We start from the raw sequence: 14,747 nt of genomic DNA, 5'->3' as shown, positions 1-14,747 counted from the left end.
TGCACGAGTCTACCATCAGAAAGAGGCTGCACAAATTTGATCTACATGGGAGGTGTGCCAGGAGGAAACCTTTGCTGTCCAGAAAGAACATCAGGGCAAGACTAAAGTTTGCCAATGAATACCCCGGCATAGACCAGCACTTCTGGAACAATGTGCTCTGGACAGATGAGTCAAAGGTGGAGCTATTTGGCCACAGTACCAGAAGACATGTTTGGCGAAAACCAAAGACAGCATTTTACCACAAGAACCTGATACCAACTGTAAAGCATGGTGGTGGAAATATTATGGTTTGGGGCAGCTTTGCTGCATCAGGGCCTGGGCAGCTCACCATCATATAATCCACTATGAATTCTTCATTGTACCAGAGGGTGCTTGAGGATAATGTGAGGCCGTCTGTCGGAGAGTTGAAGCTCAACTGAAGGTGGGCCTTGCAACATGACAATGACCCTAAACATACCAGTAAATCCACCAAGGAATGGCTGAAAAGAAAGAAATGGAGGGTTCTGGAATGGTCAAGTCAAAGCCCGGATCTAAATCCCATCGAGATGTTGTGGGGGGATTTGAAATGAGCTGTGCATGCAAGAATCCCCTCAAACATCGCACAGCTGAAAGAATTCTGCATGGAGGAGTGTGCAAAGATTTCTCCCAGTCGATGTCAGAGACTGGTAGACAGTTATAAGAAACGCCTACCTGAGGTTGTTTCTGCCAAAGGGGGCAATACCACCTATTAGAGCCAAGGGTGTACTTACTTTCTCCACATGCGTAATTTGCATTTATGTTTCTTTAAATTATACAATGGACGACAAAATGTAAATGTTTCATGATAATTGTTATATTATATCACCTTTATCTATCAATATTGTTGAAATGAAGATCAAATAGCTGTATGTTGAAATATGTTGAAAAAGTCAAAACTTTACATGGGGTGTACTTACTTTTTCACGTGACTGTACATACATACATGTACGCAAAAACGCCTCTCAGCTGTCTAGCCTGGGTTTGAATCCCGAACCAGCTATGAACTGTCATGCCAGTGTTTCGCAGGCAGGGTGACTCGTCAATGTGTGTGCCATCCCTTTGTTTGACGTTAAACTGGGCATTCAGTCTACAGTCTGCCAGCATTAGTTGGACGGTAAAGACCCCATGGCGTCCTTCGTAAAGTGTTGGCCAGCTATCATGAACAAATTACAAATTCCTGCCCTAACTACTGCCGGGGAGGCAATGTCAAACAACCCAGTATTACACTCGTCAAGACACCGAAAGAGAATGGCACATCACACACACACACACACACACACACACACACACACACACACACACACACACACACACACACACACACACACAAACACAAACACACACAAACACACACATACACACACATACACACACACACCATACTTCACGTCTTAAAGCAGAAGAAAATCTTCCTTTTGCAAAGAGGAGTCCCAGACTGAGTCCAAATGCCTGGTTTGTCGTCTCTGTGCAAAATTTCCATTGAGGTTTGTCATCATCCTGTAGAAACACAAAACAAGCATCGAGAACCTGTTAAAGACCAATTGATGTTTCTTACATCCTCACTGATGAAGTGCATTTCCTTATGCTCTCTCCGACCTGAAATGGTGTTGCCACTATATACAGACTTGGCATTTAATATGGAATATATATTTTTTCTTGACTTGGGTTTACTTTCTTAACTCAGTATATCAATCTGGTGAGTTTCTTTTACACTTTGGTGATTTATTTGTTAAAAGAACCATGTCACTGATTGTCTGTCGCAGCAAGAAGTCAACAACAGGATTATATCACAGGTGGCGTGGCAAAATGTACGGACAGGTGCATTTGACGATTGGCTTCACAGTCGGGTATACAAGGGTTGTTGCGTTCTGTATTAGTGGAAAACAACCACTGCACGTCTCCAAAAGTTATTGCCGCTTCCTCTGGAGATGGTCCGTCAACTCGACAATGCTGTTTGTCATGGAGTGGTGGCTTTATGAAATTACGGCATGAAAGAGCGTGCTATTGCTCTGCAGTATGGCATCACTCAAGGTCAGGTGTCAAAGATCCTGAAACGAAATGCTCAGAGGGGTGTCCCTACTCCAATACCGAGGCCAGGACGTCCCCGCAGAACCACAAGGAGGGATGATCGCCAGCTGCACCGGTTAGTCCGCAATGGCCGTACCTAGTCAGCTAATCGGCTTAGGGCTGAGTGGCTGCAACTGACAAATGTGCCTGTATCCAGAAGGCTAGTCAACCAACGACTGGTTCAAGCAGGCTATCGTGCCAGGCGTCCCCTGAGAAAGCCATGCCTGACCAGACAACACCGCCAGCGCCGATTGCAGTGGGCCAGAGAGCACCGTCAATGGCAGCCAGGACACTGGAATCACGTGATCTTCAGTGACGAGTCTAGATTTCTGGTCTATCGTCAAGATGGCCACGTCCGAGTGCGCAGACAAGTGCATGAAGCCTACAACAAAGATTGTATAGTGCCAAGAGTCCAAGCTGGAGGTGGTGGGGTGACCGTTTGGGCTGCTTTTCATGCAGGGGGCAAAACTGACCTGGTTGTTCTGAATGGAAACCTGAACCAGTTCAAGTACAGGGCCATTCTGGAAGAACCATTGCTTCCATTTGCTCGTGCAGCCTTTCGAGGAAACTTTGTCTTCCAAGATGACAATGCACGGCCTCAACGTGCTCGCATGATCCAACACTTTCTTGCTGACTGTGGTGTAGAGCATATGGAGCGGCCTGCCATGTCCCCGGATATGAATCCGATAGAGAACTTGTGGGCAGAATTAACGCGTCAAATCGACCACTTGGACCAGCAGCCGACCTCTGTGCGTGAATTGCAGCAGACTATTGTCACTGCATGGCAAGCGATTCCTGTCCAAACCTTGACAAATCTCGCGAACAGCATGCCTCAACGTGTACGTGCTCTCCTGAATGCTCGTGGGGGTTACACGAAGTACTGAACTGTAATTGTAGTGTCCGTAATCTCAGTCGTAATTTAACTTTTGTTTAAAATTTTTTTGGCTAATGTGCAAAATAAAGAGATACTTCTGGAAAACGTACAGAAGTTTAACACAGTACTGTCCATGAATTGAGTTCGATATCAGTTTACATCACTTTCAAGGATCAATTTATTTGTTTCGAAATGTCAAATGTGATTTTTGTTTCTTTTAAAGGTCACATGAACAAAATCTAGAACTAGAACGGGCACTCGGTAGAGCGCATACCTTCGCCGCAGCTACTGTTCTGTACTTGGCATGGGAGTGTAGGGAACAGAACAGTGAACAGTTTGGTGCTGATTTCATGCAAATCGGATAAGAATTGACCGAGTTATGACAAAAAACGCACATTTTGCAAGGCCTTTTCGTGACCTTGACCTTGACCTTTGACCCGATTGCTCCCAAAATCTAATCAAATGTGTCCCGTATAATAACCAATCATCCCACCAAATTTCATGCAATTCGGTTGAATACTTTTTGAGTTATGCGAATAACATACACACACACACACAGACATACAAATAAATACACAGCGATCAAAACATAACCTTCCGCTTTTGCGAAGGTAACTAGAACGGGCACTCGGTAGAGCGCATACCTTCGCCGCAGCTACTGTTCTGTACTTGGCATGGGAGTGTAGGGAACAGAACAACAAAAATACGATTTTGACCTTTTCGTGACCTTGACCTTGACCTTTGACCCGATTGCTCCCAAAATCTAATCAAATGTGTCCCGTATAATAACCAATCATCCCACCAAATTTCATGCAATTCGGTTGAATACTTTTTGAGTTATGCGAATAACATACACACACACACAGACATACAAATAAATACACAGCGATCAAAACATAACCTTCCGCTTTTGCGAAGGTAATAATTTCAACATAATTCCAATGAACTTTTGGTTCTAAGACATCTTGAAAAGTAAGTTCACCCCCAAAAAAAAAAATTCCATATTAAATGCCAAGTCTGTATGATGCTCACCACGATTCCTAGACCACAATCAATCGACAATATTTAGGATGGGTTGGAATACGATGTAAAAGTACATTTTTTAAACCTCATAGTTTTGAGGTGCTGTTTTCTTTTTAGGATTTTGAACAAAGGAAGACCATAAAGTATGCAATCTTGAAATTTGCGAAGTTGTGATGTATTCAATCTTTCATTTAAGTCTGTATAGTGTTGAATCATCAATTTTCAATTCAATAGGGTGTTTCTATATTTTTGGAACGGGCATTGCACACGATTCCTCTAAATATTTGCTTACTACATCTGTGATATAGTAATATTGAATTTTGACTTTTGCAATATCTAGATCACCATGTATCTTTAAATCCTATGTCGATAAGTATACAGTACCTATAGAAAGTCTACACCCCCCCTTTCAAAATTTTCACCTTTTGTTGTCTTTTAGCCTGGAATTACACGCATTAAATCAGACTTTTTACAGCTTTATTACCCTCGCCAGATGAGAGGGTATTGCATTTGAGTCCATTTGTTTGTTTGTCTGTTTGTCTGTCTGTTTGTCCGCACAGAATAAATATGATTTTCTCTGCAACCGTTGGTCCGATTGACAGGAAATTTTCACCATAGGTGCAACTCCACCTGTAGAATTTTTTAATGATAATTATGACGTCATAGGTCACGTGGTTCGGCCGCCATCTTGTAAAACCCGAAAAACTTTGCACCTCAATATCTCCGAAAGCGCTGAATAGAAAAAATTGAGACATGGCTCATTGTAAAGAACTCTCCATGGGGAATTAAATAGGTTTATGATGATGTCATAGGTGCCTCCATTATGATGTCATAATTCGACAAGTACAAAACTTCATCCAATCGAGATGAAATTTCTTGAGCGCCATGTCGGCATTAACTGGTGGAGAAAAAAATAATAATGATGACGTCATGGGTCACGTGGTTCGTCCGCCATATTTGATTTTACACAAAAGCCTTAAAAAACACTGAAAATACATCCTGGCGAGGGTTTGCAATCTCTGATTGCTCTTTTTCTTGTTTACACATTGTAACCCACAACTTCCAAGTGAAAAACAAATTCTACAAATTCCAGAAAATTTATTTTAAAATACAAAACCAGACTATATTGGTTGTATAGTTTTTGTTGTCTCGTGCTATGTATCGTTTTAGGCCCCATCTCTCAATGGTGAAGAATTACTTGAAAAAATTCAAACATTCTCGTATCCGGTACGGATTTGGATCTTTTCCAAAATCTAATCATTTTGTCCTTGTCACACACCCAACCTCTCCACCAAATTTCGTCCGAATTCATCCACAACTTTTTGAGATATCCTGTTCATAAACAAACAAACAGACAGACAGGGGTGAAAATATATCCTCCACCCACCTTCGGTGGTGGAGGTAAAAGGTTGATTCTAAACTTAATGAATAAAATAACCTTTACAACTACATTTTAAAGTGTGCAGAACATAAGGAATGCAAAGGATTTTTCTCTCGGCCTTTAATTAATTGAGGCTTGTTGTCGAGCAAGAGCAGAATGGAAGGGATCAAAATAGAAAAGGGGAAACACCAACGGCAGAGTAGAAGTGAGAGTGCGATCATGGGGAGGGGGATAAGGACGCATGACGGTGAACAAGCTGCACACAAGTTGAATGAAACGCAGCAAGAAGAAGAAGAAGTGAAAAGTGGGGATGAAACAGAAAAGGAGCAAGCCAACCAACAAACGAAAAGAGATGAGGGAAAGGGTGTAGGGGCGGAGGAAATCAAAAATGGAGTGTTTGGGAAATGGGGTAATTTGTGGTAAAACTAGAAGAGCCAATGATTATGGATGGGGGATGACGTGAGGTCATGGTAAATTGTTGTCTTGAAGCCCTGAAGGGACGAAGGAAAGTGAACAGACTGGAGAAGTTGATTCCACAGCTGAGAGAAAAGAGGAAGAAATGAGTGGAAGTGGGCAGTGAGCCTGGATTTTGGGAGCTTAACAAGAAAAGGGTTACTGGCAGACCATGAGAACCCTGCAGTAACCTGGAGGGACAGAGTCAAGAGAGGGAAGAGGGTGCAAGACCAAAAAAGAGGTGGTAGAATATAGAAAGGCCACCAACCTGCCTGTGTTGTGAAAAAGTAAGAAGACACTCAACTTCATCATGGGAGGTCCCAATGCTTTTGCGGGTCTTGCTTGGGACAGCATCAATAAGAGCAAGATGTGAGGTGGGAAAGACCTTGCACGACGGAGGATGCCGAGTTGGCGGCTGGCTTTAGAGGCCAACCTGGAAATATGATCTGCCCATGCAAGAAAGATCATGGCTGTTGGTGAAGCCCAAAAGTCTGAGCGACTTGACCTCTGCAAGTGGTTTGTTTAGGAAGTAGATGGGAGGGTTCGCCGGACGGTCTTTTCGGACAGACGATGAGTGTGTGGGATTTTTTGGGATTGAAAGACATATTCCAAGTGTTGGACGAGGAAGACCAGCGTGTGCAATCTTGAAAAAGACTGTCCGGCAAACTACCCATCACATCACATCCAAACGACCGTCTCGTGGTTCCAGCAATGTCTGCAGAGAGAGAAGACGCTACTGCCTGCTTGTCTGAAGGATGAGAAATGATACGGCAGCGGGTGGAATCATCAGCAAAGAGATCAAGATGATTTTCCAGGGAATGAGAAAGATCATTAATGAAGATGAGGAACACGACTGGGTCCAAGACACTGCCTTGCGGAACTCCAGCCTTGACAGGTAGAGGAGATGAGAGGATCCCATTAGGAGATACACCCTGATTCTGGAAATGGAGGAAGTCAGTGATCCATGAGAGGAGTTGGCCTTGAATGTCATAATCAGAGAGAGTTTGGAGATCAAGGCGGGGTGCCCAACTGTATCAAATGCTCAAGATACGTTCAGATAGATGGCCCTGATCTCATGTCTCAGATTGAGGACTTACATCCATTGCTGGGAGAGTAAAAGCAGCATGTCCAAGGGAGAATGATTCGGTCTGAAACTGAACTGATGATTGTAAATGACAATTCCCTTTATTGGCAAAGACAATAAAAAACCAATGTACAAATCATACTAAAATACGCCATTTGTGTCTGTCTGATGATTTTTTGACGCCAATACATTCTGTCGTTACTTATCCAATCTCAACCAAACTTGACAGGATGACCAAGGGTTGTAGCACATTCATTTGCCCCCCACCCCAAGGGGTTTTCTCCCCCGAGCGGGTTTTCCCCGTCATTGCCATCAATGGGGTTGCGTGTTGAGGTGTATAGCCATATTAAGTTAGCTTTATGGTGGCGTTTTTCCAAGGCCACTTCAAATAACAAAACTAACGATAATAGCATAATATGAATGTTATTACAAAACAATATTAATACCAATAATATCCCACCTCCCCAAAGGGTTTTTCCGGCGAGTCAACGTATATAAATAGCTTATCATGGCGTTTTCGTGGGAGCAACGGACTCTACGAGAGGTAATGAACATTAATGAATATTATGAACCACAAACACGTATGCTTAGCTTTTCAAACAGTCACTAATGCTGTTTATAACACTAAATGAAGCAATTTGGAGGAATCCCGACATGCGTGAGGTAAGTTTTACTTACAGAACTGAGCGAAGATCTACTGTACTCTAGGTACCCCATAAGTGTTGGGTTAATAACATGACCCTTCCTGGTGCTAACGTGGCGTTTTTCGTTGTGAACTTTTGAAACTCGCTCCTTCTGTTTAACACGAAACTGAAAGGGAGAAGCTCGGGTTTTGTGCTCATTTACCAAGCAGCTAGCTAGCGCTTGCCAAGCCAGCCGTTCCTTAACGGTTTTGAATGGAGTGCTTTGCTCGAAAGCTTAAACCACTTGGCGATCACTCCACAAGAAACTTGGTAAATGAACACACACCCAATGTTCTTGAGACCAGACCATAGATCCACTGTAATCTATGTACCCCAAAGAGGAATGACCCTTTCTGCCCCTCCCGTAGTTAGCTGGTGTACTAGTAAGAGTAAATAAGGGAAGTTAGAATGCAGATAATGACAGAAAGGAAAGAAGAAAGGCCAGGAAATGTTTATTTACTATGCAGCTCTTGTAACGGAACAAGGTTCGGATGGATGGAGTGCAGGACAAGTAGAGCACCATGAGATGAAATCTCCAAATGATGAGACATAAAGACAACAGCCACAATTCCATGATGATCTATAATGCAATATGTCAATGTCATTAAGACTTTGTAGCACGCAGGGAAGCTATTCATAACTAATATGCCTTTCCTTTAATGGCTTCAAGAAGAGATATGTTAAGGAAAGCTATGCTGGCTTTTACAAGAGAAGCATACTCAATATCGTGTCATCTGTCGCACTGGACACAAAGAAAATCATGGTGTGCAAGTGAAGTAATATCTGTAAGATGATGAGCTGGAGAAAGATTGTGACTCAGTGTCAGGTGTAAGGCCATGAAGCTTCATGAGTGAAGGTAACAGATCAATGGTGTAGATATGGGTACAAAAATGGGTCCCAATCATGCCAATCGTTTCATAAGTTTTATCGAAAACTGATTTTTTTTCTCAATTTGATGGTCTGACACCAGACTTTTTTGGACACTACATGGATGATTGCATTGGCTTAAGGGTGTAGTACTGGTGAACAGGTGTTTTTTTTTTGTTTTTTTTAGCTGAACAGTTTCCTTATAGTCTTATAAACAAGAATCATGCTATTAGAGGTCATAGAAGTACCCCTAAATATTGAAAAATTCAAATTTCAATTCAATTCAAAATAATATTTTGCATTTTGCATGCATGAAATTTGTTATAACTTTAATTTGCATCATTCTTTTGGGCTGAAATTTGGACAGGATATTCAGAATATCACTTCCTTTAAAATGATGAAGGCTTTTGTTTATAGGAGTAGCCATTGTGGATTTATTGAAGGACAACCAAGTTTTATCTGGTAATTGGCATAATTAGCTAATTAGTGAACATTTGACATAATTTCACAAAATCCTCATCAGGTAGTAGAGTAACACATGTATAATACATGTACCAAGTTTTGTGTGAAAAGAATGATAGGTGACATAGAAGATAGAAGTAGAAATGTGTTCTTTGTTTTTCCTTGTTTTTTATTGACGGTCTAATTTATGCAAATTATATGCATGTAATATGACAAAGAAGCGTTGAAACTGGTCTGAGTTAAAGCCAAGATTATATCTTTCAAGAAAAACTGAAAATTACATATTAACTTGACTTTGTTTTTGTGTAAAGGCCTCTCAAAGGTACCTATGTAGTTTTCTCAATTTTTCACCAGTACTACTATACTATACACCCTTAAGTACTATACACCCTTAAGGTCCTGTAGCAGATCTGAACTTGAACAATTCGTCAATTTCATCAATTCCTTTCACCCAGCACTCAACTACATATGGGTGATGTCAGATACTTCGATCACATTTTTAGATATCGAAATCTCTGTCATGGATACTGGTTTAATGACTAGTTCACTACAAGCCACTGCGTCAGAGTGGCGACCTGTTCAGAATTGCGCCCAATAGCCTAGGAAACTGCTTCGGCAGCCCTATGCATCTGAAGATGCAAAAGGAGTGGTCTTCTCTTCACTACAAGCCAACAGTCTCACACAACTACCTATTGTACGCATCTTCTCATCCCTCTCGTGTTAAGAATTCCATTCTTTATTTCCAGTTTCTGAGGCTACGCCGCATTTGCAATGATGATTCGGACTTTGCATCCAAAGCTCGTGAAATATGTCTGGTATTTACAGATCCTGGCTATCCCAGCTCTCATTTGGAAAATGCCCTCAACCGTGTCCGACCCATCAAAAGAAAAAACAAAAATCTTCTTCCAAAACCAAAAACTGATAATGATGAACGGACTCCTCTTATTTTGGTGTATCATCCCAATAGTCTTGCAATCAAAATAATTATCCAAAGAAACTTTAAAATCCTACAGGACGACACAGAAACCACTTCCATCTTCTCTCAACCACCTCTGTTGTGATTAAAACGAGAGATAACTCGGCAAAATGTTCTAGTTTAAAAAGGTACACTACCTTCTCATCTAACACCTGGAACATTCATATGCCTGCACAGTCGTTGCAATTCCTACGACTTCATCAACCTCAGCACGTCAATATCAAGGATCATTTTACCTGTACTATCACCAATGTAATTTATTGTATTTCATGCTCACTTTTCAATAAACTCAACATCATGAAACCGGACGATGGTTTGGAGACCACTTTAGGGTCGGCTGGTCATGTGGTACTCATTTTGCTGACCTCGGAAGGATGTGAGGCTGAGTCAACACACCTGGTGTGGCTAAAAACAGTGGCTAAAACTCAGGACCTCAAGCCAGCCTCCTTAACCGATAAACCAACACCATGCACTTCAACCAGACAGGACAACAACTATCGCCTCTTCACAATGGTTGTACCCCCAAATACAGGTCAGTGGCCAAATATTCCTCATTCTTCCCTGTTGCCCAGATTTGCAGGGCAGCGAGTGCTGATCGGTGCCCATGGACCGGCCCTGTCCCTCTTGTCTCTCTCTCTAACTCTGTTGTGGGCCTGACTTTGTGAAGGCGGAGTCCACCATCCTGGATGTGGGGGATCTCTGGGTCGCTCCTGGGAGATCAATCGGCTGTTTTCGTGCTGCAGGCATGTTTAGGAGAACTGTCTGGGGCTATACAACAACAACAACGAGGCAGGACATGCTATCCATCATATGTCAGTTTGTGGTTTAATGCTCCACCAGGGAAGCAATGACTCCGGAAACTCAAAGAACAGTATTTCGTCCACAAACTTGAAACATCAGCACCAAACAGCCTGAATGAAAAAAAAAATTCTGCTATTCACCGTGCCCAATCAGGCTCATCTCTCACCCTCCTCACTTGTTCTACTTTTCCAGCGCAATTCCTTCCTCATCTTCCGCTTTCTTTTCCGTTCTCCCTTCCCCTACCCCCCCCCCTCCCTACTTACCCCCACCACCTCTACCGGTACTACCAAACCCCACCTATAAATCCAAACCACCCATCACATCACATCCAAGCCACCTAGCACATCACATCCAAACCACCCATCACATCCAAACCACCCATCACATCACATTCAAACCACTCATCACATCCAAACCACCCATCACATCATATCCAAACCACCCATTGCTTCACATCCAAACCACCCATTGCTTCACATCCAAACCACCCATTGCTTCACATCCAAACCACCCAGCACATCATATCCAAACCACCCATTGCTTCACATCCAAACCACCCATTGCTTCACATCCAAACCACCCAGCACATCACATCCAAACCACCCATCACATCACATTCAAACCACTCAGCACATCACATCCAAACCACCAATCACATCACACCCAAACCACCCATCACATCACATTCAAACCACCCAGCACATCACATCCAAACCACCCATCACATCACATCCAAACCACCAATCACATCACATCCAAACCACCCATCACATCACATCCAAACCACCAATCACATCACATCCAAACCACCAATCACATCACATCCAAACCACCAATCACATCACATCCAAACCACCAATCACATCACATCCAAACCACCAAGCACATCACATCTAAACCACCAATCACATCAAATCCAAACCACCAATCACATCACATCTAAACCACGCAGCACATCACATCAAAACCATCAATCACATCACATCTAAACCACGCAGCACATCACATCCAAACCATCAATCACATCACATCTAAACCACGCAGCACATCACATCCAAACCATCAATCACATCACATCTAAACCACGCAGCACATCACATCCAAACCACCAACCACATCACATCTAAACCACGCAGCACATCACATCCAAACCACCAACCACATCACATCTAAACCATGCAGCACATCACATCTAAACCATCAATCACATCACATCTAAACCACGCAGCACATCACATCCAAACCACCAACCACATCACATCTAAACCACGCAGCACATCACATCTAAACCATCAATCACATCACATCCAAACAACCCATCACATCACATCTAAACCACCAATCACATCACATCGAAACCACCCATTGCTTCACATCCAAACCACCCATTGCTTCACATCCAAACCACCAAGCACATCACATCCAAACCACCCATCACATCACATTCAAACCACTCAGCACATCACATCCAAACCACCAATCACATCACACCCAAACCACACATCACATCACATTCAAACCACCCAGCACATCACATCCAAACCACCCATCACATCACATCCAAACCACCAATCACATCACATCCAAACCACCCATCACATCACATCCAAACCACCCATCACATCACATCCAAACCACCAATCACATCACATCCAAACCACCAATCACATCACATCTAAACCACCAAGCACATCACATCTAAACCACCAATCACATCACATCTAAACCACCAATCACATCAAATCCAAACCACCAATCACATCACATCTAAACCACGCAGCACATCACATCGAAACCATCAATCACATCACATCTAAACCACGCAGCACATCACATCCAAACCATCAATCACATCACATCTAAACCACGCAGCACATCACATCCAAACCATCAATCACATCACATCTAAACCACACAGCACATCACATCCAAACCACCAACCACATCACATCTAAACCACGCAGCACATCACATCCAAACCACCAACCACATCACATCTAAACCATGCAGCACATCACATCTAAACCATCAATCACATCACATCTAAACCACGCAGCACATCACATCCAAACCACCAACCACATCACATCTAAACCACGCAGCACATCACATCTAAACCATCAATCACATCACATCTAAACCACCAATCACATCACATCGAAACCACCAAGCACATCACATCGAAACCACCAATCATATCACACCCAAACCACCAATCACATCACATCCAAACCACCAATCACATCACATCTAAACCACCAAGCACATCACATCTAAACCACCAATCACATCAAATCCAAACCACCAATCACATCACATCTAAACCACGCAGCACATCACATCCAAACCATCAATCACATCACATCTAAACCACGCAGCACATCACATCCAAACCATCAATCACATCACATCTAAACCACGCAGCACATCACATCCAAACCATCAATCACATCACATCTAAACCACCAATCACATCACATCCAAACCACCAATCACATCACATCCAAACCACGCAGCACATCACATCCAAACCATCAATCACATCACATCTAAACCACGCAGCACATCACATCTAAACCATCAATCACATCACATCCAAACCACCCATCACATCACATCTAAACCACCAATCACATCACATCGAAACCACCAAGCACATCACATCGAAACCACCAATCATATCACACCCAAACCACCAATCACATCACATCCAAACCACCAATCACATCACATCTAAACCACCAAGCACATCACATCTAAACCACCAATCACATCAAATCCAAACCACCAATCACATCACATCTAAACCACGCAGCACATCACATCCAAACCATCAATCACATCACATCTAAACCACCAATCACATCACATCCAAACCATCAATCACATCACATCTAAACCACCAATCACATCACATCCAAACCATCAATCACATCACATCTAAACCACGCAGCACATCACATCCAAACCATCAATCACATCACATCTAAACCACCAATCACATCACATCCAAACCACCAATCACATCACATCCAAACCACCCATCACATCACATCCAAACCACCAAGCACATCACATCCAAACCACCCAGCACATCACATCTAAACCACCAAGCACATCACATCTAAACCACCAAGCACATCACATCCAAACCACCAAGCACATCACATCTAAACCACCAAGCACATCACATCCAAACCACCAAGCACATCACATCCAAACCACCAAGCACATCACATCTAAACCACCAAGCACATCACATCCAAACCACCAAGCACATCACATCTAAACCACCAAGCACATCACATCCAAACCACCAAGCACATCACATCTAAACCACCCAGCACATCACATCTAAACCACCAAGCACATCACATCCAAACCACCAAGCACATCACATCTAAACCACCAAGCACATCACATCTAAACCACCAAGCACATCACATCTAAACCACCAAGCACATCACATCTAAACCACCAAGCACATCACATCTAAACCACCCAGCACATCACATCCAAACCACCCAGCATATCCCTTGCCAAGAAACCACTTTGGCAGCAGCAACGCTCTGTAAAGACCTTCGTCCAGCTCATCCAAATAATCGACCTTTAGACTTGGTGGACATATGCCACTTTGTGGACCACAATTTTATCTTCCCAAAATCAGCATTTCAAACTATCTTTAGCAGTTCACAAATAAAACAAAATATAAAAACCTGGTTGTACATACAAAAACTCTTACCATTCCTTTTCCGTATAAGGCTTGCTGAAGTTTCATATTGAGACGTTCCAGCATTGGATCCAAATGTGGTAGTAGTTTCCGTACAAGGCTCCATAAGAAGTAATTGTGAAGATCACTTAAAAAATAAAAATTACATGTTAGTCTCATGTGGTTAGAGAGAATGATAATGCAAACTGGCACAATTAATTTGCTTTTTTTTACTGCTTTGTAGGGAAGATTGCTCAAGGTAGGATGGCACCCAAGACATCACATCTTGAGCAAGCATTTCAAATGATGTTGGTAATCACTAGGGGCCCCTGTGCCGTGGACTTTAATG

The 14,747-nt window shown here is 42.7% G+C and overlaps 1 protein-coding gene across 1 annotated transcript in view; it reads right to left on the bottom strand.

The window, feature by feature from the left end:
• The window catches only part of LOC137425864 (endothelin-converting enzyme 2), a 98,813-nt gene extending 84,270 nt beyond the window's left edge, over positions 1 to 14,543 (bottom strand). Inside the window, exons 1-2 of the mRNA XM_078775826.1 lie at positions 14,432 to 14,543; positions 1,402 to 1,515 (exon numbers count right to left, since the gene is read on the bottom strand). Coding sequence (XP_078631952.1) covers positions 1,402 to 1,515; positions 14,432 to 14,485 — 168 coding nt within the window. The 5' untranslated portion in view covers positions 14,486 to 14,543. The remainder of the gene's footprint in view (positions 1 to 1,401; positions 1,516 to 14,431) is intronic.
• Between the last annotated feature and the right edge of the window lie 204 nt (positions 14,544 to 14,747).

This window comes from Myxine glutinosa, chromosome 4 (genome assembly GCF_964187855.1).
Source record: "Myxine glutinosa chromosome 4, kmMyxGlut1.1, whole genome shotgun sequence".
NCBI lineage: Eukaryota > Metazoa > Chordata > Myxini > Myxiniformes > Myxinidae > Myxine > Myxine glutinosa.
This window is presented reverse-complemented; position numbering and strand designations above follow the sequence as displayed.